General features: G+C 57.6%; 1 protein-coding gene across 1 annotated transcript; it reads left to right on the top strand.

Moving 5' to 3' along the window:
- Positions 1 to 481: 481 nt before the first annotated feature.
- Positions 482 to 23,929, top strand: PPP5C (protein phosphatase 5 catalytic subunit). The gene is made up of 13 exons (XM_059666060.1): positions 482 to 687; positions 7,868 to 8,109; positions 15,272 to 15,419; positions 16,099 to 16,220; positions 19,232 to 19,297; positions 19,624 to 19,722; positions 20,484 to 20,589; positions 21,301 to 21,443; positions 21,599 to 21,686; positions 22,158 to 22,198; positions 22,282 to 22,460; positions 23,215 to 23,296; positions 23,449 to 23,929. The coding sequence occupies exons 1-13, from the start codon at positions 567 to 569 to the stop codon at positions 23,509 to 23,511; spliced, it is 1,500 nt and encodes a 499-aa protein (XP_059522043.1). The 5' UTR covers positions 482 to 566; the 3' UTR covers positions 23,512 to 23,929.
- Positions 23,930 to 24,284: the final 355 nt, after the last annotated feature.

The following is a 24,284-nucleotide window of genomic DNA, read 5'->3' as shown; positions in this document are numbered from 1 at the left end:
TAACTTAGAAACCCTGACCCTCAAAGGTTGGAACTTGACTCTAGTTTGGGAAACCACCCATGTTCCAGAGAGGGGTAGCAGTGGCCCCAGAGAGAAGAGGACTATGTGTTCAAGGTCATCGAGGTAACTGACTGTAGGGCTAGACTCCCGGCTCCGGTTCCGCGTTGGGCTTGGCGCAGCCCCGCCTGAGCCGCACGCACCGCGGCCTGACCCACCAACCCCGGAAGACAGCGGATAAATCCCGCTTCCCGCCCCCAGAACCTTCGGTCTCGGAACGCGGCCGCTTTGGGAGCAGGGGCCACGCCGGGCCTTTTTCCCCCGCGCGCCCCTTTTCACCTTCCCCATTGGCTTATTCTAGGAAGGGCGCCGTCTGAGGGCCCCGTGGTCACCTTGTCCTCCGCGCGCTCCCCGGCGGAAGAGACCTGCGCAGGCGCGTGACGGGAGCCTTCGGGGCCCGCGCTTTACGACACTTGTGCAGCAGCGGCCGCTGGAATCCGGCACTCCTTCGCGACGATTCGGCCGGGTGCCGCTGGTGGCTGTTGCCAGGGTAGGGGTCGCTTTGCGGCATGGCGATGGCGGAGGGCGAGCGGGCTGAGTGTCCTGAGCCCCCCCAAGACGAACCCCCGGCTGATGGCGCACTGAAGCGGGCAGAGGAGCTCAAGACGCAGGCCAACGACTACTTCAAAGGTGCGCCCGCTCTGGAGGTGGCGAAGGAGGGGGGTGGAGAGCTGCCCAGGTCGGGGGGCGCGGGGCCCGCGCGGAACCATGGCAACGCGGAGCGGCAGCCTGCGCCCGGGCCCGGCACTACCAAGTGACCGGGCGTGGGGAGGTCCGGGGAGGCCCAGGATGGCGCTGCCCGGGGGCGACAGAGGGGGCTTCTGAGCGGAAAGGTGGTACCTAAAAGTGGCGGACGGAGCGGATGCTGCTAACTATGGAGACTGAGGAGGGCGCTACCAAGTGTGGGGCGGGAGGGGGGAGGGGAATGAGGGTCCCACCGAACCTGAGACCCCCCCGCCCCCCCAGAGCTGCTAGTTTGTGGGGACACCTGAAGAGGACGCTGTCAAGTGTGGACGTGGGGCGGGGTAGTGATGGCGCTACCCAGTGGGGAGACCTGGGGTGGGTGGCGCCAAGTGGGGGTTGGAGGGGGACAGTCTCAGAGCGGGGGGTCGTGGGAGTGAGGAATCCATCACTAGAATGGAGGACAAGGAAGTAGGAGATGTGGGGAGGCCCTGGGAGTAGAGGTGGGAGAACCCCAAGAATAGTAGGTATGACGGGACCTTGAGAAAGAGATGGGTATGCGGGCACCCATTCATTCATTCATTCATTCAACATGTTCCTTGAACACTATGCGCGAAGGACTGTGCTAGATTCTGGGAGGCAGCAACCAATGAGATAGATGCCCCTATACAGCTTGTAATTTAGCAGGAGGACCGAACAATGAGTACCTGCACACATTAATCAAATACTTAGAAGTTGTGATGAGTGCTTGGGGGGGGGGCAGTGTGAAGAAGACGATGAGGGTTGAGGGGCTGGAGGCTGCACTGAGTAGGTGCGTTTACGTTGAGCAGAACTGGGGAGGATGGCTCCTGGCGGGCGGCGCCTGTGTGCAAAGACCTGGGGTAGGAAATGAAAGGAGACTGACCGGTGGGCCTGGGACCCGAGCAGGTGAGTGGGGAGACTGATACAGACGCCGTCAGGACAGGGTCGGATCGGTAGGGTTTCTTCCCAGGTCTTTGCAAGGACTAGTTTGGCTTTTACCCGGCCACCCGAGAGGAGCAGAGTTCTAAGGAGAGGGTCCGCCTGAGGATGGAATAGAACTCCCCGGGAAGGGGTGAGGTCATCCCGGAAGGGAAGGGGCCACAGACGGAACCTGGAGGAATTCTCAGGTTTGGAACCGAAGCGGAAGAGGCAGAGGAGGGGTGGTCAGCGGAGTAGAAAGGAAATCGGGGAAAGGTGAGAGAAGAGGGTGCTTCTAGAGGGAGGGGGCTGGGCCCTGGGTCAGATGCTGCCCAGGTGAGCACAGAGCATCGGCCATTGGCTTCGGCTCCATGGGTGTTGATGGTAGTCTCGACAAGAGCAGGCTCTGGGGAATGATGGGGGTGGTGGCCAGCGAGGAGGGCACTGAAGGTGGAGCGGGAGGTGTGGAAGTGGAGACAGCAAATGTTGACAGTGTTTGAGTATTTTGGTTCTGAAGGGGAGTGGGGAAATGGGGGAGGGAGCTGCTTTTTTGAAGGATGGAGGAGAGCAGGGTCTGGTGCATGTGAGGGAGAATTGATCCTATAGGAGAGAGGGGAGAACTGATCCTATAGGAGAGAAGGGAGAACTGATCCTGTAGGAGAGAGGGGAGAACTGATCCTATAGGAGAGAAGGGAGAACTGATCCTGTAGGAGAGAGGGGAGAACTGATCCTATAGGAGAGAAGGGAGAACTGATCCTGTTGGAGAGAGGGGAGAACTGATCCTGTAGGAGAGAGGGGAGACTTGATCCTGTAGGAGAGAGGGGAGAACTGATCCTATAGGAGAGAGGGGAGAACTGATCCTGTAGGAGAGAGGGGAGAACTGATCCTGTAGGAGAGAGGGGAGAACTGATCCTGTAGGAGAGAGGGGAGAACTGATCCTATAGGAGAGAGGGGAGAATTGATCCTATAGGAGAGAGGGGAGAACTGATCCTATAGGAGAGAAGGGAGAACTGATCCTATAGGAGAGAAGGGAGAACTGATCCTGTTGGAGAGAGGGGAGAACTGATCCTGTAGGAGAGAGGGGAGAACTGATCCTATAGGAGAGAAGGGAGAACTGATCCTGTTGGAGAGAGGGGAGACTTGATCCTGTAGGAGAGAGGGGAGACTTGATCCTGTAGGAGAGAGGAGTGACTTGATCCTATAGGAGAGAGGGGAGAACTGATCCTGTAGGAGAGAGGGGAGAACTGATCCTATAGGAGAGAGGAGTGACTTGATCCTATAGGAGAGAGGGGAGAACTGATCCTGTAGGAGAGAGGGGAGAACTGATCCTATAGGAGAGAGGAGTGACTTGATCCTATAGGAGAGAGGGGAGAACTGATCCTATAGGAGAGAGGGGAGAACTGATCCTGTAGGAGAGAGGAGTGACTTGATCCTATAGGAGAGAGGGGAGAACTGATCCTGTAGGAGAGAGGGAGACTTGCAGCAACAAAGCCCTGGGGAAGGGGGTGGGGAGTGGGATGAATTAGAGCCCTCGGGGAGGATTGGCCCTCAGTGGGAGCACAGACAGACTGAAAGAGTGGGAAAGTGTGATGGGCTGAGGGAGCAGGTGGGACTGGTGAGAGATGGGGAGGGGGAGCCCTGAGGTCCGGGTCCGGGAGAATGGATGGCATCCTGGAGTGCTAGGGAGCCATGGAAGGTTCTAAGAGAGGAGCAACATGGTCTGATCGGCATTTGGAAAAGATCCCCCAGCGGCCGTGTGAAGCTTGGACACAAGGGTCAGACTGGAGACCAGGAAGGAGACGAGAACTGGGGACAGGTGAAAGGTGGTAGAGCTGCTGACCAGGCTGGAGAGAGGGAAACTAACTCGAGAAACGTCTCAGAGGGGCTACCTGGAGAGAGGGGAGAGGGAACCCCAGGCAGAGAACAGATGGCAGAGGCCTGGCACTGAGGTAGGAAGTGTGAGAGGCAGGAGGAGTTGGTGTTGGTGAGGCTGCAGGGAGGAGCCTGAGCTTTCTGCCCAGGCCTCCAGGGAGCTGCGGCTTGTTCTGAGCAGGGAAGGGACAAGGTCAGGTTTGTGCTTTAAAAATCCCCTCGGGGGGGGGGGGGGCAGGACTGGAGGCTGGGCGGGACCCTGGGCAGGAGAGGATGAAGGCCAGGCCAGGTGGGATGGGTCCGAAGGGATGGAGATGAGCAGGTTAGAGAGATGTCCCGGAGGCTGATTTGATGGAACATGGTGCCTGCCTGGCTTCAGGGGCTGAGGCAGGGGTCCTCAAACTACAGCCCTCGGGCCACATGCAAATACAAATATTGTATTTGTTCCCGTTTTGTTTTTTTACTTCAAAATAAGATATGTGCAGTGTGCATAGGAATTTGTTCATAATTTTTTTTTGAACTATAGTCCGGCCCTCCAATGGTCTTAGGGACAGTGAACTGGCCCCCTGTTTAAAAAGTTTGAGGACCCCTGGGCTGAGGGGTCAGGAGGTGTCCGGGACACAACCCAGTCTGCCGCTGGGGGTGACGTGGAAGGTGGTGTTATCCCTGCCATGGGGCTTGGGAGGAGCAGCAAGTCTGGGGGTTGATGCTGAGGCACAGTAAGAATTCTGGAAAATAGGAAGCAATTGGGAGGTGCCCCATGCCCCTCAGGACCTGGGACCTAGGTTGTCAGGAGCCCTGGGCTGGGCGGGCAGCCAGAGGTCCTGGGGGTGAGCTGGCATGGAGAACGCCCCTCCTGTATGGCAGGCAGCAGCAGGCACAGAGCCCTGGCCTCTGGAATGACAATAAAAGAATAATTACAGCTCCCCTAATTGAGGCCCTGTGGTGGCCAGGTACACCCTTTGTTCAGTCCTCCCTGGGGCACCGGCGGCAGGTGGCAGCAGCCCTGCTTGTCTTAGAAAGGAAGCTGGGGCTCAGAAGTGAAACCACGCGCCAAGGTGGAGCGTGTGAGCAGCCCAGCCCGGATGTCCCCTCCCTCGCCACGTGCTGGGCTCCCACAGGTTTTACCCTGGCCGCCCTGGCCCCCTGCAGGGGGAAGAGGGACCCCAGGGACTCCCCGCCCACGCCCACCTTTCCCCAGCAAGGCTGGCTCCTCTGAGCTCAGGCCCGTTCCAGAGGCCCTGGCAGAGCCCTGTCCCCGCTGGTGTTCCGCTCCCTTCCCTTCTCCCTGGGCCTCATCCGCCCCCAAATCTTATTTCTTCCGCTTCCTCTCTGTGCCTCCGTCTCCTCATCTCTGCACGGGGGACGTCGGATGATGGAGCGCACTCAGGTTCAACACAGAGCAGCCCGGGCTGTGGTGGTGTCTTTGGGCAGATGTGTGGAGTGGGGCCCCTCCCGTTTCCTCTGCTCCATTCTCCTTCCCTTCGCTTAGTCATTCATTTGTTTCTTTTACAAGTATCTGCTGTAGCACATTTCATACATGAGTTCACTTAGCCAACCACCCCCCCGAGGCAGGGTTGTTTGTGACTCCACATTTCAGATCATCACACTGAGGCTCAGAGAGGAGAGGCTCTATGCCCGAGGTCTCATGGCTGGACCTGCAGAGCTGGAAGCCAGGTTCTCAGACCCCAGGCTTTCTGCCCCATGCCAGACGGCCTTCTGGTAACACCTCACCCGACAAGAGAGCTGGCCGGCCAGCCTCTGGAACCCCGCCAGGGAGCCGGAAGGAGTCTTCAAAGGCACTGGCGTTCCAGGGAGGGTCGGTTCTGCCCTTGCTTGTTTCTGGGAAGTCCTGGGCCTGCCCACCAGGGCTCACAGCTCTGGGGGGACACATTCATCACTTAACAGTGACAATCCAGAGTGGAGTGCGCAGGGCTGGGATAGGTAAGCCTGGAGGGGGATCAAGGCGGGCTTCCTGGAGGAGGGGACATCGAGCATTAAAAGACTGCCAGGTGTTCGCCTGCAAAAGGAGTCACTGTTATATTGTTCCTGGCCATCTCCCTAGGACCTGGTTTCTTCTTTCTCTAGGGTTGGTTATTGGGTTAGTTTGTCTGTCTGTCTCCCTCCCTTCTAGAACAATCAATGGAGTTGGGAGCCCTATTCCATTCTATTTCTTTACCTGACTCTTTCTCACCCTACAGGTCTCAGCTTGACATCCCCTCTGGCTTCCCAGCCCTCAGCACTCGATTATCACATTATGGGGATGGATCTGTGTATTGTCCACACCCAGGTCCCCACTGGACTGTGAGCACAGGGAGGGCAGGACTGAGGGGTGCTGTATCCTTAGACAGGGCAACGACTCAAAAAGAAGTAAGACAAACAAGGCCCTTGCCTTCATGGGGCTTCACTTGAAATTGGGGGGATGGATTATAAGCAAACAAACAAGAATCGAATGGTTTATCAGATGACTCGGGAGAAAAGTAAAGTGGGAGTTAGGGCAGGAATTTCCATTTCAAGCCAGGTATTAAGAGGGCTCTCCAGGTGTGCAAGGGTACCCAGCTAGTAAGAGCCAGAGCCAGGGATGGGCCTAGGCCACCTGCCCCTGTATCTGCTCCTGCCCCTGTGCCAGGCTCCCCCAGAGGTTTCCAGATGTGGAGGGTGAGAGTGGGGCCATTTGGGTCTTGGCCTGGCTCAGAATCCCTGCCTGCCACTTGTGGTGTGACCTCAATATGGGCTTTGCCTCAGTGAGCCTCAGTCCCCTCATCTGGAAAATGGGGCTAACGTAGTTATCCTCGGGGTTGTTACGAGGGTTCAGTGAAGGGACTCATGTACCAGGAGCCCTATGTGGCCCATAGTACATCATGGTCCTCCGGCTCTGACAAGCCTTGGCCTTCTGCCTGTCGAATGCCTCATGGGAGGGGTTTGAGCCTGGCTTTGCTAATATAGATTGGGTGCTTGACCTTGAAAAAGACCTAATGACTCATCTGTAAAGTGAGCACCAGATGGTGCTTATGCCATGGAGATGTAGAGTGCAGGGCACAGCCATGGCTCATTTTATTGTATTTTGTTTACTTATTTTTAAAAATATATTTTATTGAGCCGAAACCGGTTTGGCTCTGTGGATAGAGCGTCAGCCTGTGGACTGGAGGGTCCCAGGTTCGATTCCGGTCAAGGGCATGTACCTTGGTTGCGGGCACATCCCCAGTGGGGAGTGTGCAGGAGGCAGCTGGTCAATGTTTCTCTCTCATCGATGTTTCTAACTCTCTATCTCTCTCCTTTCCTCTCTGTAGAAACTCAATAAAATATATTTTTTAAAAAATATATATATATATTTTATTGAGTTTTTTACAGAGAGGAAGGGAGAGGGATAGAGAGAAACATCGATGAGAGAGAAACATCGATCAGCTGCCTCCTGCACACCCCCTACTGGGGATGTGCCCGCAACCAAGGTACATGCCCTTGACCGGAATCGAACCTGGGACCCTTCAGCCCAGGGATAGGCTGACGCTCTATCCACTGAGCCAAACCGGTCAGGGCAACCATAGCTCATTTTAAATAAAATTGGTCTTTTACCCTTGGCCAGGCCACATCCTGTTGGTCCATACCCAGAACATCGATGTCCAGATCCCTCTGTGGCCATGGCTTTGGGGATCTGTCCTGCCAGCCTCCATGCCCTCATCTGCACCCTACCCCAGCTCACTCTGCCCAGCCACTCCAGCCTCTCACTCCCCCACCGCCCCCCCCCCCCAGGGCCTTTGTACCTGCTGTTCCTTTTGTCAGGAATGCGCTTCTTCAGTCTGGTTTGTCACTTTCTTGGGTCTTGGCTGATATGTCCCTTCTTATTGAGGACCAAGTAGCTTCCTTCTCCTTCCCCACTGCGTGTCCTAGGCCCCCTCTTTGGACTTGTGTCCTTGCTCTGAGGGCTGGACAGTCGAGGGGCTCAGGGCATATTCGTGTTTGCTGGTTTATCTCTCAGTAGCATGACCTCTCTGGCCATGGGGAGGATTCAGTGAGACCCTCCTGAGGTCCTGGAAGAAGGGTCGCCTGGCCTGGGGCCTGGAGGACTCATGGTTGGGAGGACGGGTGTGTGGAAATGACCTTGGGTCCTGGAGATTTGGTCATGAGACGAGGCCTATGTTAGTGTGGGACAGTCGGGACAGGGGAGAAGGGCGGGCGGAAGAGACATTGCTGAGTCCAGCTCTGGACCTCAGTTTCCCCATCTGTAAATGGGGAGACTGGGCCCATGCCCAGCTAGGACCTGTTCTTCCTGCGGGGGCAGCAGCCCTGCTTCATGCCTCCTCCTCCTCTGTCTCCACAGCCAAGGACTACGAGAACGCAATCAAGTTCTACAGCCAGGCCATCGAGCTGAACCCCAGCAATGCCATCTACTACGGCAACCGCAGCCTGGCCTACCTGCGCACTGAGTGCTATGGCTACGCACTGGCTGATGCCACGCTGGCCATCGAGATGGACAAGAAGTACATTAAGGGCTACTACCGCCGAGCTGCCAGCAACATGGCACTGGGCAAGTTCCGAGCCGCCCTGCGCGACTACGAGACGGTGAGCCAGGCCTCTGGGCGTAGGCCAGCCGCCTGAGCCAGGTGGATGCTGAGGGCCGATGGGGCGGGCAGGGGAAGGTGTGCTCTGTGCATGCCTGGAGGGGGAGGTGGGAGAAGGCCGTTCACGAGTTACTCACCATCTACTCATCCAGCAAAGGCGTGAGGCCCCTTGTCCCGGAGCAACTGCCTGGGTTCATATTCGGCTCTGCCTGGCCCTCAGTGCCTTCTCCACATCTGTGAAATGGGAGAGCAGTGGGACCTACCCCAGTGGGTTGCCATGAAGAGTAAACGAGTTTCTGCTTTTCGGGTGTTTGAACGCAGTCAGTGTTCTGTGAGCGTGTGCTGTTAGGATTATTGTTGTTCTCTCTGTTGAATGAGAGCCACAGCCTTTCTTCAGAGGAGCTGATGGTTCAGAGGCGAGCATGTAAGCAGAACCCATGCAGCTGGGAGGAATGGAGTGGGGTCATGTGCTCTAGAGGCAGAGCAAGTGGGGGATGCGTTGTGATGAGGGACGGGACCCCTCGGTCACCTGCCATTCCCGCTGTAATTGCCCTGATAATAGTAATGATGATCGTCGGAAGGACCCACAGAGTACATGCCTTCGTGCCAGGCACCTTCTGCAGCCTTCACATCAGTTGGCTGAATGGTGGCTCTGTGGGGTGGGAACTGGTTGCCCCGTTGTACAGAGGAGACGGAGGCCCAGAGGGGTAAGGCACTGCCCACCAACATGCAGCGGGGGAGGGGTCAGAGCTGGGATTTGAACCCAGGCAGCCCGGCCTGCCAGCCCCCGTCTCCCCTGCCTCGGAGAGTTAGCTTCCTGAGAGTCGGGTTCATTTGTTCTGTTCATTGGGATGGTGCAGCCTGCAGTGGCTCAGTCAGTGTTTGTGGAGTGAATTCTTACTCTGCCCTCAGTGCACACACCCTCCTTCCATTTCACTCCTGCACACATTGAGCAGCTTCTGCTGTGTGGGGAGGGCGGCCAGGGCGGCTGAGAGGCACAGGCTGCAGTTGGAGGGATCCTGGTCGGACTGGCCGCTGGCCTCGGGTGGAGGGTGGATTTCAGGCCAGTGAAAGCTGAGCCAAGCCTTGGGCCAGAGGACACCTGTGTCAGGGTGGGAGCAGAGGTGTGCAGGGAGCGGGGACACAGTGGAGGAGGATGCTGGGTGACACCCGAGGATGAGGGAAGGGACAACAGAACAGAGTCCCTGTGAGCTTGGGCGCCCAAGCCATTCCTCCGTCAGTCCTCTCCTGCCCCTGGTGTCCTCCAGTCGGGCATGGTGACAAGAGGAGTGGCTGTGGGGCTCCGTGAAGTGGTGTGAGTAAAGGTCACTGGGGCTGGAGGGTCACTAATGAGTAACCCAGAATGGCAGTGGGGGTTGGGTGGGGGCAGGGCTTTTCTAGGGCTCCGGGTCAGGGTGGGGAGTCGTAGAGCGGGAGCTGGGCCTGGAGGGGGCATTTGAAAGTGAGATCTGACCACAGGTCTTCCCACTCCCAGGGCTGCAGGAAAGAGGCTTTTCCTGGGGTGAGGAGCAGGGGTTCTTCCCGTGGCTCTGGCCCAGATTGGGCCCTAGCCTTGCATTCTCCGTGAGACTGAGGTGGTTCGGGCCAGCCATCCTGTGGGTACCACGTCAGAACTTTGTCCCCGGCCTGTGGATGTCGTGGGGTGGGGTGGGGTGGGGGTGTTCACAGTCTTTTTCAAATCAACTTGCCTTTATTGTAGGGGCTCTGCCTGCAGCATTGGAGAGTCCCCACGTGAGCCTGAGATCCTTGCCGGCCTGGGCCTGGGTCTGGCCCACCCCTGGCCAGCCACCCTCATGCCTGCAGGCTGGTCACCCTTCTCCATGCTGACATGTTTCATCAGCCTCTGGGTGCAGGCAGAGGGGCCAGGCCCTGGGGCTGCCCCCCCTCCAGTCTCTACCTCCTACCCTCCGGAGCTGTCTTACGACGTGTGACTCTCATGGAGGGTGTGCCCAGGCCCCCCTCAGATCTGGGCCTCCTTGGAGGTGGAGCCAAGACGTGACCTTGGTTGAACAAACAAGCCCAAGGTTCTGCCTCAGCAGCCTGGGCCCTCGGATGGAGGGCCTTTCCTTTGCCACCTCAGTTTCCTCGTCTGCGTGCTCACTGTGGGCCTGGCTCTGTGTGAGCTCTCTGCCTGCATGAGTTTAGTGTATTTTACAGGAAGGAAACGGGTCTAGAGAGGGGGAGCCCCCCTCCAGGGTCACCCAGCCGAGAAGTGGCAGAGCTGGGACTTGAACCAGAGTCTGTGCTTGTAACTGTTAGAGGCTGTGAAGTCAGTGTAATGGTTTGAGACCACTTTCATCAAATACAGTAAAGAAGAAAAAAGGTCAATATTTGGAGAATGTTGTGTATATATGGTTCTGTGAAAAAAATTTTCATTTATGTGAATTTAGATGTGTGTTAGGTGTGACATAAAATACATATTTCTTACTGGGAGTCAGAGTCTACAGGCCACTGGTGCAGCTGGAGGCACCAGCCCCCTGGCCAGGAGGCCCAGCTCTGAGCTACGCAGCTCTGAGGGCTCGTCTCCAGCCTCTGTCCTCGTCTGTGAAAGGGGAGAAGAGTAGGGGCTGCCTCCGTGACCTTGTGAGGATTAACGGAGATCAGTACATTAGAGTGGGACCTGCCCCCACTTAGCACTGGGTGCCTTTTCTCCTGGGGATGTTGGGGGAAAGCCTGAGGCCCGTGGGAAGCGCTGCGTTAGGGGCCTGGGAGCTGGCGGTGTCTCCATTCTAAGGCCACGCCTCAGGTATCAGCTCCCCTCTGCATGGGCCCATGATGGATCCCCCAAACCCCAGCCTCCCTCATCTCCACGTTCATCCTTCCGCGGGACCCTGGCTTCAGGATCCCCTGCCCCTTTATCGGGTCCTCTTCCTGGGTTCTTTCCTGTCTGCGGTGGAGCTCGGGGGGTCACGTGGGCCCAGGCTGGGTCTGGGGGACTCCTGCCCTCCCTCCTCGCCCCTTTCTGGGATTTGTTGGGGTGGGTTTGTGATATGGTTTGCATTTGGGTTCTTACAGCATAGTCTGCAGCCAGGTAAACATGTGTCTGCCTTGCAAGCCCACACAGGCCTGTACCTGAGGTGTGGACACGCGGCAGTAACAGGGCTAGTCAGAGCCGAAACCCAGCACAGTGCTCACCACGACTCATCAGTAGGCGCTGAGTGACTCGTCCTGGGCTCTTTACTGTTCACGGTTGGGACCTTAATACCCTAATAACTCGCGTGATCTTCTTAGCAACCCTGTGCATTGGGGCCTGTTGTCCTGATTGACAGGTGAGGAAGCTGAGGCCCCCCAGCCAGGAGGTGACAGGCTGGTACCAGAGTCAGGCTCCTGGCCACTGGCTGTTCACCGTGGGCACCAGTTTCCTGGCGCAGTGCTTGCCCTCAGCTCAGGCAGTGTACTCAATGGTCTTCTCTTCTCTTCTCTTCTCTTCTCTTCTTTTCTCTTCTCTTCTCTTTTATTATAAGAGGAGTATTGGCTGAATTAATTCACTAGAGGGTCTCACCCTGTGGGCTGAAAACCCAAGTGTCACACTTAAGACTGTCGCGTGCAGTGCCTGCCCAAGACACCTGGCTTCCCTCCGGCTCGGGCGGGCGCGGTACCTCTCGGCTGTCCGTCATCGTGACATTATAGATAATCACAATGTCCATCACGTGTTGGCATGTAGGTCCCCTGAGGTCAGGGGCACTTGCCTTGGGGCCTGGCTCCTGCTGCTGGTCTAGAGTCTCTCACCTTCAGTTCCAAACCCAGGCCATTCTGAAAACCAGTTTTTCCAGTAAATTTGGGCAACTCATTTGGCAGCAAAATCTGACCTGAACTAATGAGAGGCCGTTGATGGTCTTGATTGCCCCCACGTGGTGTGCCTAGAGGTTTGGGGGGTGGTGTGGTGACCAGGTGCCACTCAGACCTGCTGGGGTGTCAGATAACAGCGTGAGCACTGTGTCAACTTCGTAAAACCCAGAAACCTCCCGGTTCCCAAACACAGCAGCCCCCGGCTTCTAGGGATTGCCAAGCTGTGCTGTCATTTCATCGATCCCAGCATAATTGCCTGTGAGCAGTCCCAGCTGCAATACCACTTTCTGAAAACGTCTTTTTATTTTGCGACTGTTCTGGGAAGTAATAGAGAGATCCCTTCTCCCAGGTTCCCCAGTGACATCACTACGTAAACATCACAGTCAGGAGCCTGGCATTGAGATGACCCAGGTACCACATTTGAAAGAAAAACGCAGCCTTAAGCTCTGGCCTAACCGGCCTCGACTCCTGCAGAGCCCGCCCCGTCCCTCTGGTCTGAAGCACTGCCTTCCCCAGATGCCTGGCAGCCCCCACCCCCCTCTCCCCCCAGGTAGCGGGTAATAGCAGCAGCTGCAGGTCCTGGCACTGGCCCTGGCACTGCTAGGCCCTGTGACGGGCCTGATGTTGAATTCTCACACCACCCTCCCCAGGACTGCCGGCACCCTCCCCACTAGAAGCTGAGGGAGGCCTGAGGTGGGGCTGCTTGCCCTGGAAGGCCTGACCCCCGAGAGGGCGCTCATGGCCATGACCCCACACTGCCCCCATGGAGGGCACACAGGGTGCTGTGGGACATGTGGCATTGGTCAGGGGAGGGACCGTGTCTCAGCGTGTGTGGTAGAAGTCAGGAGCCTACACAGGAAGGGAACAGAATCCTGGCCTCCTGCGTCGGTGACACCTCTCTGGGCCTCAGTTTCCTCATCCATCAAATGGGATTGTGGTAACACCACATAGAGCTACTTTGAGCAAATGAGCAAGTTAATTGCTCACAACAGTGTCAGGCACATAAAACGTGTCAGAAAATTAGCCATGTTTTTGCTTCTGCTTCTGTTACGGCTCCTGCTCCTCTTCCATTGTCAGGGTTTGTCCCCATCCTCCACCCCAGACTGTGAGCTTGCTGAGAACTGGAGACTGGCCAGGGGGATAAGCTGAGTGGTTCATCTGTTCACTCGGGGCATTCATTCACTGCTGGGACACAGCCTCAGCCCCGCCTCGCGGGCCACCGTGCAGGGGGGATGTCCCCTGTCCAGCCGTGCTCGTGCTGGCCAGGAGGTCCAGGGGGTTGTGGGAGCCCAGAGGGGTGCCTGACTCAGCCTGAGTGACGGGAAGGGGAGACCTGGAGGAGGAGGAGCTGGAAAGGACTTAGAGGTGGGAGGGGATGAGGAGTTCTGGGCCGGCGCAGCCTGTACGGGACCTGGGGTGAGAGGAGACGGTGCATGTGGGGACTTGGAGGTCGGCCTGCTGGGCAGTGCTGGGCAAACAAAGGGGTTCTCATGAGCCAGGCCAGGTGGTGGCGTGGACTTTATCCCGGGGTGTGGACTCAACCTCTCCCTCCCGGAAAGGACTCCAGGGGACGTCTGGTCCTGCCTCCCTCCCGAGCCTGCACCGCACCCATGCCCCAGGTGGAGCTGCCTGGCAGGGTGCCCTAGCCTGAGCCTGTCCAGACAGGGAGGAAGCCATCGCCAGCCGCAGCCAGCTTTCTTCCACTCGCCTGGTCTGCACAGCCATTCCCAGCGTGGACGAGCCGCACTGACCCTCGGGTTAGCGAGTGAGCCTTTGCCCAGGCTTCTGACTCACTCTGCCAGGCCTTCTAGGGGGCATCACCACCCCGCTCTGCCCCTCACCCCGCACAGGAGTTGTGGGGCCACTAATAACAATGACAGTAACACAGATAACTACCTGAGCCTCAGAGGGGCGGGGGAGTCACTTGCCCAGGGTCACACAGCAAGCGAGTGGCAGAGCAGGGATCGGAATCCAGCCCTCTGTGCTTCTGAGTTTGGAGGAGGCAAGATTGGAGGACGCCGGGTACAAGGTGGAGAGAAGGGAGGGGATGAGCTGGTGTAATCAGCACAGCAGCCTGGGAAAGGGGCCATAGGGAGCAGCGACGTTCACGCAGGTTGACCCCGGCCTGGCGCAGCTGCACACACTGCACAGTGTTCATTCATTCAGTCCTCACAGCAGCCCTCGGAGGCAGGGACTCCTACCACTCCCATCTCAGAGAGGAAACAGCCACAGAGAGGCACCCGGCTGTCCAAGGCTGCTCCACTGATGATTGATGGGTGGAGCTGGGATTTGAACCCAGGTAGCCTGGGTCTGTGGCCCCTCCCTTCAGAAGAGGAAACTGAGGGAACTCATTTGCCCTGCATCTCCCAGCAGCCCAAGGAACAGATACCACTCAGTGCTGGCTGTGCATGTGTCCCTACTCATGCCCAGCACAGACAGTCCTCGGGTTACATTGGACTCGACGTACGTCGTTTCGTGGTTATGTCACCATCTCCCATATATTTATATTAAAAAAAAGTCCCGTCATTTCGACGTATGTACATAAAAGTCTCTGGTACTTTATGTTTTTTATTATTTATTTACCACAAGCAAAGGTCAGGAATTGTTATCTTTTAAATGTTTTTTACTGTGTCACTTCATTACTGCTGTGTATGTGCTCCATGTGAGTGACGTAGGTGCTTATGTAGGTGGGCTCCGACTTACGGCGAAATCTCGGTCATAACCCGAGGCCTACTGTAGCCTTGGCAGGTGGAGCCTGTTATCTCCTTCGTTTTATAGATGAAGGACCTGAGGTTCAGGGAATCTGTGATCATTGGCCCTTCGGATGGGTCTGGGCCATTAATCATGACTTTAGACCCAGCACATCCTTTCCTCTCAACCCCACCCACTTTGGTATTGACGGTGACAGTAGCAGTAAAGTGCCTCGGCTGCTCTGGTTCTGACGGGGAACCAGAAGCCGAACACGTGCTCCTCGGATGGGGCCGTTTTATTTTCATGAGGGAGCTAAGATTTATTAACGTCCCGTGTGGGTTACTGTTTACCCCTCACAGCAGCCCGTGTGGTCTAGTTTGGGGGTGCAGAAACCTAGGCCTGGAGGTGAGAGGTGTCCAGGGCTGCCCCACTAGTGCATGACGGCCTGGGTGGTCTGGCTTCATCATTCATGGCCGGGCAGACTGTGGGCAGCTGTGGCGTCCCCACCTCCTGACTGCTGTCTGCCCCCTCCTTGGTCTGAGCCTGATGCCTCCTCCCTTCCTCCCTTCCTCTCCCTTCCTCTCCCTTCCTTCCCCATCCTTCTTCCCTCCGGTCCTCCCTCTCCCTTATTTCCTTCCCTCCTCTACCCCCTGCCTGCCCAGGTGGTAAAGGTGAAGCCCCACGACAAAGATGCCAAAATGAAATACCAGGAGTGCAACAAGATCGTGAAGCAGAAGGCCTTCGAGCGGGCCATCGCGGGCGACGAGCACAAGCGCTCCGTTGTGGACTCGCTGGACATCGAGAGCATGAGTGAGTCAGGCCCAGGTCCAGCCACACCCAGTCCAGAACATTCCACATCCTTGCACGGGCTCTCCATTCCCTGCGCACACTGTGGGATGGGGAGGGGGCGCTCAGGGGTGGCCTCCGGTCCCTGTCCCCAGGCTGCTGTCTGTTGCTTCCCTCCCTGCCTTCCTGGGGAATCCAGAGTCCGGCTTTGGGCTTTGAGTTCCCAGTTTGGGAGATGTGGCGGAGCACCACCTCCTCCTGCCCACCCCTCACGGGCCTCCTGTGTCGGATCTGTCTCTAGGTCTTCTAGGCACTCAGATAATTCACTCATTCGTGCCACAGATGATTGCTGAGCACCTACTGTGTGCCAGACACTGTTCAAGACACTGCCCTCATGGAGCTGATGTTCTAGTGGGGAGAGAGATGATTAGTCAACAAACAAATTAATAGTGTTAAGCGCTATAAAATCAAATAGGCAGAGGAGAGAGAGGCACAACAGGCAGGGAGGTCAGGGAGAGGGCCTCTGAGCTGACCAAATGGGAGGAGCAGGCCGTGAGGGGACCTGCTGGGGAGTGGAATCCTCTCTCCTTCACATCTTAACCTGATTGTCCAGAGCTGTGTCTGCCCCCTGCCTGGGAGCCAGCCCCCCTCCCACCCTCACAGTGGCTGTGGCCACTGACTCATTCCTTCACTCACACATTAGCTATCGAGGATGAGTACAGCGGGCCCAAGCTTGAGGACGGCAAGGTGACAATCACCTTCATGAAGGAGCTCATGCAGTGGTACAAGGACCAGAAGAAATTGCACCGGAAATGCGCCTACCAGGTAACGCATCTGTGAGGTGCGGCACAAGGCTGTGCCCCCAGGGTGCATCACAGTGCTGGCTGCTGAAACCGCCACAAAGAGCAGGGTGGCCACCGTGGCTTAACACTTGCTGAGCTGGGGTATGCTGGGCATTGCGAATTCTCTATTTCTGATATTGTTATTTTTTTATTTTTAGCATTTCCATTCAGTTCTTTTTTAATAGTTCCCATCTCTCTGCCCCATATGTTCATGCGTGTTGTCTCCCTTTTCCACTAGACCCTTTAACACGTTTATCAGAGTTATTTTAAAGTCTCTATCTGGTAATTCCACTGTCTGGGTCATCTCTGGGTCTGCTTCTGCTGCCTGTTCTTCACATGCCAGTTTTTATTGTGTGCCAGACATTCTGTGTAGAAGAGACTGAGATCAAACTTCTCAGCAGAAAATGGCAGGACTTCCTTCTGCCAGGCAGCTAGTGTGAGGGCTGTCCGTCTCGCCTGCAGTCGGGCAGCTGTGGTTGGACTAAGTTCACCACTGGCTTTAAATGTTTCAGAGCGGAAGCAGGGTCTCCCTTCAGCCAGGGCTTGGGATGCCAGCGAGCGGTGTCTTCATGTTGTAAAGTCTCCAGCTTTGGCACTCTGAGAGCGCTGATTTCCAGGCGCACTGCCCGAGATTTGGGTGGCTGGGGAGTCCTCTGTTTCCAGTCCCGCCCCCACTTTTGTGCCTCAGGAAGTCTGTCCCCGCCATGCTGCCCTGCGCCTCACCTCCTGTGACAGCCAGTGAGGGAGTTGGTGGGTGAGGGGCAGAGGTGTTGTGGGGCTGGGGCTCCTTGGGGCTCTCAGCTGTCACACCAGCCCACGCTGGGCATGGACTTCTGCTCCCTCCCCCAGCCGTGGTGGACTCGCCCTCCTGGAGGAGACCAGGATGAAAGCGGTCATGTCTTCTCCCCCAAGGAAGGGCCTGGCACTGTCTACAACTGGATTGATTTAGGTTTCTTTGCATCCTCAGCTCTTGGATCTTTTTGTGTGTGTGTGTTTTGTTTTTTGTTTAATTTTGTTGGAATTTGGCTTGTTTTCATCATTAGGGCGAGAGTGACGATCTTTTATAATTTTACTAGAGGCCCGGTGCATGGGATTTGTGCACCTGTGGGGAGCGTGGCCTGCAGGGATCGCCGGCTATGGGAGTGCCGCTCATCCTGGTCAGCCGAGCGGCTGTGGACCTGCCCTCTGAGTGGCTGCTCCCTGGTCTGGCATCTTCCATGGAGCTGAAGCGCTGGCCTCTGCAGGGGACACGGTTGGGGCCAGGCCCAGGGACAGTAGCACTGAGAGGCAGTGGAGTAGGCTTCAGTCCCTGGGCGGCCATGAGCCCGCCTCCCAGCCTCCCGGGTCAGCTCTGCGAGCCCAGCAGTGGCGCTGGGCGGCCTGTGGGTGTCCAAAGGAGGTGGCAGGGAGTGAGGAGGAGGAGCCTGGGGCGCGGAGGCAACAACTGCAACCCAGGTTCCTGCTCCTCAGCCAGAGGTTCGCAGCGGGAGCAATCGCTCATCCGGTTAGCGAGCGGCAGTCCCACTGTGGTAGCGCACTGACCACCAGCGGGCAGCTCCCGCGTTGAGTGCCCCTAGTGGCCAGTGCACAGCACAGCGACTGGTCATCCTGGTCGTCCCACCGTTCGGTCGCTGGGCTTTTAGTCTATAGGCTATGTTCTGACCAGAGTGGACATCTACTTTTTAAAAAATGTATATTTTATTGATTTCAGAGAGGAAGGGAGAGGGAGAGAAAGCTAGAAACATCAGTGATGAGAGAGGATCATGGATCGGCTGCCTCCTGCACGCCCCCTAATGGGGATCGAGCCCCCAACCCGTGCATGTGCCCTTGATCAGAATTGAACCTGGAACCTTTCAGCCTGCAGGCTGATGCTCTATCCACTGAGCCAAACTGGCTAGGACTGGACACCTACTTTTAATGCTTAAATTTTTTCCACTTTCTGTTTTGAAAATTGTCAAACCTACAGAGAAGTCAAAAGAACAGTACAGGTAACACCCATGTTCCCTTCACATATATTCACCAACCGTTAACTTTTTGGTTTTTGTGTTTCTGGACCATTTGAGGATACATTGCGTCATAAGCTGTACCTCCCAGAAACAGGGCCTCCTCCTGCAGGACCCGCTTAGTTGTCCGCCTTAGAAACTGAGCATTGACCGCTGCCCTGACTACTGCAGACAGTCCACAGACCGCCAGTGAAGCCTGGAGACACGGTCAAATATATGTGACCTGTCAGGTCATCTCAGTGACGAAAAATTGGTGTCACCTGCATTTCTAGACAAATATTTAAATGTCCCCAGTGTCCCCCAGACATCCTTTTTAGCTACTTTTTTTAAAAAATCCAGAATCCATTGAAAGACTGACTATTGTGTATGACCTGCCTTTTCAGGGAGGCTTAAGTGACACTGACATTAGATGTGTCCAGGCCAGTTGTTTTATAAAATGTTCCACATCTGGATTCACCCATGTGTTTCACTTCTTTTTTCTTTTCTTTTAAATATATTTTTATTGATTTCAGACAGGAAGGGAGAGGGAGAGAGAGACAGAAACATAAGTGATGAGAGAGAATCATTTGATCAGCTGCCTCCTGCGCGCCCCCTACTGAGGATCGAGCCCACAACCCTGTCATGTGCCCTTGACTGGAATCAAACCCGGGACCCTTCAGTCCGCAGGCCAACGCTCTATCCACTGAGCCAAACCAGCTAGGGCTCATCCATGTGTTTCATGATGCTGATTATTTCCAAGACTCTCAATTTTCATGTGAAATAACTTTGATATTGAAATGCTATAGAGGTCACTTGGGTCACAGTTTGGGGGACACCTCTGGCCCCAGCAAGCATCCAGTTATCTGGGCTTCCCTCTACCCATTCCTCCCCACTGCCCACTTCTCCCTCCCCTCAGCCCAGCAGGTTGAATCTAGTCCGTCCAGGCTCTCTGGGGGTCAGGGGGCAGACGAGCCCTCCGCCAGTCCCACTCACAGCCTGCCCTGCCTTCCAGATCCTGGTACAGGTCAAAGAGGTCCTTTCCAAGCTGAGCACGCTCGTGGAGACCACGCTTAAAGAGGTGCGCGCTGTGGGGCGGTGTGTGGGTGGGCCAGGTGGGGCTCCCTGGCTGGGGAGGGGCCACGGAGCTCAGAAACTCACAGGCCCACCTGGCTTGGTCTGCCTTCCCTCCCCCCTCCCCTCCCCACCCCCGTGTCTGTCTCCCTGGATGTCCCTCTTCTCCTGGCCTCGGGCTCTGTCCCACCCTCTCCGTGTCCATGTCCTCTGCCTGTGTCTTTGCATGGTTCTTCTCGGTCTGCCGTGACCTCTTGCCTCTCCCCTCCCCCCTGCCCCCTCCCCACATCTCTCTCTGGGCCCCTCCCTCTCCGGTGGCCTCTTTTCTTCCAGACAGAGAAGATTACAGTGTGCGGGGACACCCATGGCCAGTTCTATGACCTCCTCAACATATTTGAACTCAACGGTTTACCCTCAGACACCAACCCCTATGTATCCTTCTCAGAAGAGCAAACCCCTCTCCCCGCAGCCTGGATGTGGGGGAGGAGCCCCAGCAGAGAAGCAGCCCCGGATGCGGGTGGACACAGCCAGCCAGTCCCGCCTGCCGTGCGACAGGGCAGGTGGCGCAACCTCGCTGGGCCCCAGCGTCTCTTTATCTTGAAAGGGGGCAGCTCCAAGACCCGGTGCAGCACCTGGCACTGCCCACACCGGGCGCCCTCTTGGCTTTGCTACTTGGCAGCTGTGGGACCATGGCCGTAACTTCACCTGCCCGTGCCCCGGCTTCCTCATTGCAAAATGGGGATGGAAGTAGGGCCTGCCTCCTGGGTCACTGAGGAGGTGAGGAGTTAGGACACGTGAAGGGCTAAGGGGCCCAGGAAGTGCTGTCCCAGGGTTCATGTGTTATTGGTGCTAACTGCTGGATAAATGGCCATTAGGCCCACCAGTCCTGAGCAGTGTTGGGTGGGAGGGTCTGTGTCTCGTTTCCCCTGGGGCTGGGGCTGTGTTTGGGGGAGAGCAGAGCAGGCTGAACACCTAGTGTCTGCCTCTCCACCATCAGGTTCCCTGAGAAACGGGTGAGGTTGGGGACCTCAGTACATCCTACTGCGGCTCAGAGAGCCCACACAGCGAGGAGAGACAAGCCAGGTCCCCAGGCCCCGTGACCTCCTTGCTCCTAGGGAGGCGCTGACAGGAGCCGTGGGCGTGGAGAGACTAGGGGAGGGCCCCCCTTCCCCCCGTTTTCCTTAGCAGGACAGATATTTAATGGCGACTTTGTGGACCGAGGCTCTTTCTCCGTGGAGGTGATCCTCACCCTGTTTGGCTTTAAGCTCCTGTACCCAGATCACTTCCACCTGCTTCGAGGTGAGTGGGGCGGCAGCAGGAGCTGGGATCCGTGTGGGGCACCGCGGGGCACTGGCTCCCCTCTGGGAGCCTCCAATGTCGCCACGTGAAGCAGGGAGACCAGTTGCCGCTGGGTGTGTGTTGTGTGTTCAGGGAGGGCTGCCCTGTCAGGTCGGGCAGGTGTGCCCTGCACATGGCCTTACACACATGGAGCCTGTGGGCCTTGAGGAGGAGCTGGGTCTCGGGAGGGCTTGGAGCAGGGAGGGTCGGGGCTGACTTGGGTGTTAACAGGGTCCCTTGGGCCTCTGTGTGGTGAGCAGACCAAGGGTGGGAGCAGGATGTGGCGTTGGCCCCGGGGGGTTGGGGGCAGTGGTTTCAGCTGGAGCGCCTAGGGGCCTGTGGCTGCCACTGACAGACGGGGAAGAGCAGGGTGTGAGCCCGGAGAGAGGAGGTCGGCTCTGGACGTGGCTGTGGGACTGGAGAGACATCAGCCACTCCCAGGGCCATGACTCCAGCCCGGGCTTTGTAACCACATGCCCAGGTGTGCTCAGCCGGAAAAGAGGCTGGGAACAGTGTCTGCACCTCATCAGGGTCTGAGGGGCCAAGGAGCGGATGCATGAACGTCATTGGCTTGGAGCCGCCACACAAGCCTCCCTGGGCCCCTGGCCTGAGTCTGCGGGCTCCTGGGGGGCGGCAGAGGCTGAGGTTTCTCTTCGTCCTGCTGTTGGCCAGGCAACCACGAAACGGACAACATGAACCAGATCTATGGCTTCGAGGGCGAGGTGAAGGCCAAGTACACAGCGCAGATGTACGAGCTCTTCAGTGAGGTGTTCGAGTGGCTCCCTCTGGCCCAGTGCATCAACGGCAAAGTGCTGGTGAGCACGGCAGCCGGCTCCCCACGGGCCTCTTCCCTACCCGCCTCCCATAGGGCCACACGAGGGCAGATGTGCTGGCGAAGAAGTCGAAGGGATGGGGGTTGGGATACATCTGGCGCCTCCCCTCACACAGCTGTCCCCACCCTCAACCCTAGATCATGCACGGGGGCTTGTTCAGTGAGGACGGCGTCACCCTGGACGATATCAGGAAGATCGAACGGAATCGGCAGCCCCCAGATTCAGGTGACTGGCGGGCCGGGTGACAGCCCCTTTCCTCCCGGGGCCTCGGGGTGTGCGGGCCTGGGCTCAGGTTGGAGCTGCTGTGACCAGGGCCCTGCCGTTGGCGAGGACAGCAAAACAGCCTCCGCTTCCTGACCCGCAGCACGGGTCAGTGCATGACGAGGGAGCGTCCGTGTCCTGGGCCCGGGGCACACTTAAGGCACGGATTTATTCACGAGTCGGCTCCTGGCCTCTGGGGTGATGTAGTGGGGCTTCCGTTCAAGTGACTGGGACAGACAGCTGAGGACTCACATGTGTGTGTGTGTGCGCGCGCGCGCGCGCGCGTGCACACACACACACACACACACACACACACACACGGGAAGTGTGACGGAGGGCGCGGGCTGTGCCCTGGGGTGGGCTGGAAGGTGGTCTGAGAGCACCCAGCCCAGGCCGGCCGGCCAGTCCCTGACGTTCCCCTCTGCCTCCCCCCAGGTCCCATGTGCGACCTGCTCTGGTCAGACCCGCAGCCACAGGTCAGTTTGCCCAGGGGCCTTGGACGGTGGGTGTGGGCAGGGGCTTGGGGGTGGGCCGGCACCTAAGCTCCCTGTGTCCCCAGAACGGGCGCTCGGTCAGTAAGCGGGGCGTGAGCTGCCAGTTCGGGCCCGATGTCACCAAGGCCTTCCTGGAGGAGAACCACCTGGACTACATCATCCGCAGCCACGAGGTCAAGGCCGAGGGCTACGAGGTGGCGCACGGCGGCCGCTGCGTCACCGTGTTCTCTGCCCCCAACTACTGGTGCGTCCGCGTCACCCCCACACATCCGGGCCTCTCCCCAGCCCCCTCGGTTTTTACTTTTTATGATAGAAGATTCTAAACACATAGGAGTAGATAAAGTAGTGTAATGAATACCCACATACTCCTCACCCAGTTTCCACAGTACCAACTCCGGCCCCTCTCCCCTGCTCACCCCAACCCCACCCCACCCGCCACGGGTGGTTTTAAAGCAAACCCCAGGCATCTCTTCCATCCATGGATACCCCCATGTTGCCATTTTGTGGTTGAAAACCAGGCCCCCTGTTCTGTCGAGGTGCCTGTGTTGGGGTCCAGGCCGATTCCAGTCTCGGGGGGCCGCCACCATGTCCCTCTGTCTGCTGGGGCTGAGCCAGGCCTGGTCAGGTTAGAACCTAGGACTTGGCAAGAGTCCTGCTTCCCTGGGGCTGCAGCTGCCCCCCCCCCATCCTGTCTCCCTACTACCCTCCCCCCCTCGTGTCTCACCCTCATTCCCCTTCTCCCTCCTCCCTTGAGCCCCCTCTTCTGCCTGGATTCCTCTTTCACACACATGTCTCTGTCCTCGGTGACCTTGATTCAACATCTGTCTCAGTGTCTGCCATGACTGTCCCTCCGTCTCCCGCTTTTCTCTCGGCCTTTTAGCCACTCGGGTTTTCTCTGTCGCCCCTCCTGTCGTTCCCTCTTTCCTTGCTGCCCGGCCCTTCTCTGTCCCTCAGCCCCGCCCAGCCCCTGACTGGCCACTCTGCCCCTGTCCCCACAGTGACCAGATGGGGAACAAAGCCTCCTACATCCACCTCCGGGGCTCCGACCTGCGGCCCCAGTTCCACCAGTTCACAGCAGTGGTGAGTCACCCCCGGCCCCGCTCTGCCTGGGCAGGGAGTGGGGAGACGGCATAACAACTGGGGGGGCCGGTGGGTGCCGCCTCTGGTGCTCAGAGACAGCCCTAAAGCTGCCCATCTGTGTCTCTGTCTGTCCCCGTGTGTCTGGTCCGCAGCCTCATCCCGACGTCAAGCCCATGGCCTACGCCAGCACGCTGCTGCAGCTGGGGATGATGTGAGGCCGCAGCGGCCGCCCCGGCCACATTGGACCCCTTTACTTTGTAAAGTTTGTATTTATTCCCCTTTAGGTTTGCAGAGGGGGTGGGGGTCTGCCAGAGAGTCCGCTCCCTGGACAGAGGAGGAGGAGGTGGAGAGAGGCTGGGTTGGGGCGCTGTCCCGGGCATTTGGGAGGGAGGCCAGCTGTGGTGAGGGGCGGGGCCCAAGGCTTCCCCGCCCCCCTCGTTTGCATGGCCCCTCCCCTGCTAAAGCAATAGGGCCCCGCCATAGGAAGACCCTTGAAGGAGGGTCATCAGGGAGGCCTCGCCTGCACCCCCTCCTGGCAGCCCCAGGGAGGGGCGAGGCTGGGGCTCACCCCCTTCCCCAGCTATTTTATGTCTGTAATTAAATATGTTAAAATAAAGTCATTATTGTAAGTCAGCTTGTCTCGATGGTAGAGCCACCAGAGCTGCTAGGATTACTGAGGGAATACGGAGGGGCGGGGGAGCCGCAAGAGTCCAGCCCCTCCTCCATTTCCCTGGAGCTGTCCAGCGGGGCTCAGAGCTGACCAGCCCTTGTGTCCACCTGACATGGCTCTTGAGGGAGAGATGCGCTGCCTGGGGTGGAGAACCCCCGTCAGAAACATCGTACACACAGGGAGACGAAGTGAATGCTGGGCCAGCAAGGCCGGGTCAGCGGGAGCTGGAGGAAACTTGTTCTCTGTGGTTGCCAAGTGCTTACTGAGGCTGCTGGATGCCGCCCTGCCCCAGCCTCTCGCAGCCCTGCCCTCAGCCTC

This window comes from Myotis daubentonii, chromosome 15 (genome assembly GCF_963259705.1).
Source record: "Myotis daubentonii chromosome 15, mMyoDau2.1, whole genome shotgun sequence".
Taxonomy (NCBI): Eukaryota; Metazoa; Chordata; class Mammalia; order Chiroptera; family Vespertilionidae; genus Myotis; species Myotis daubentonii.
The sequence above is the reverse complement of the archived record's forward strand: the minus strand, read 5'-3'. Positions and strand labels throughout refer to the sequence as shown.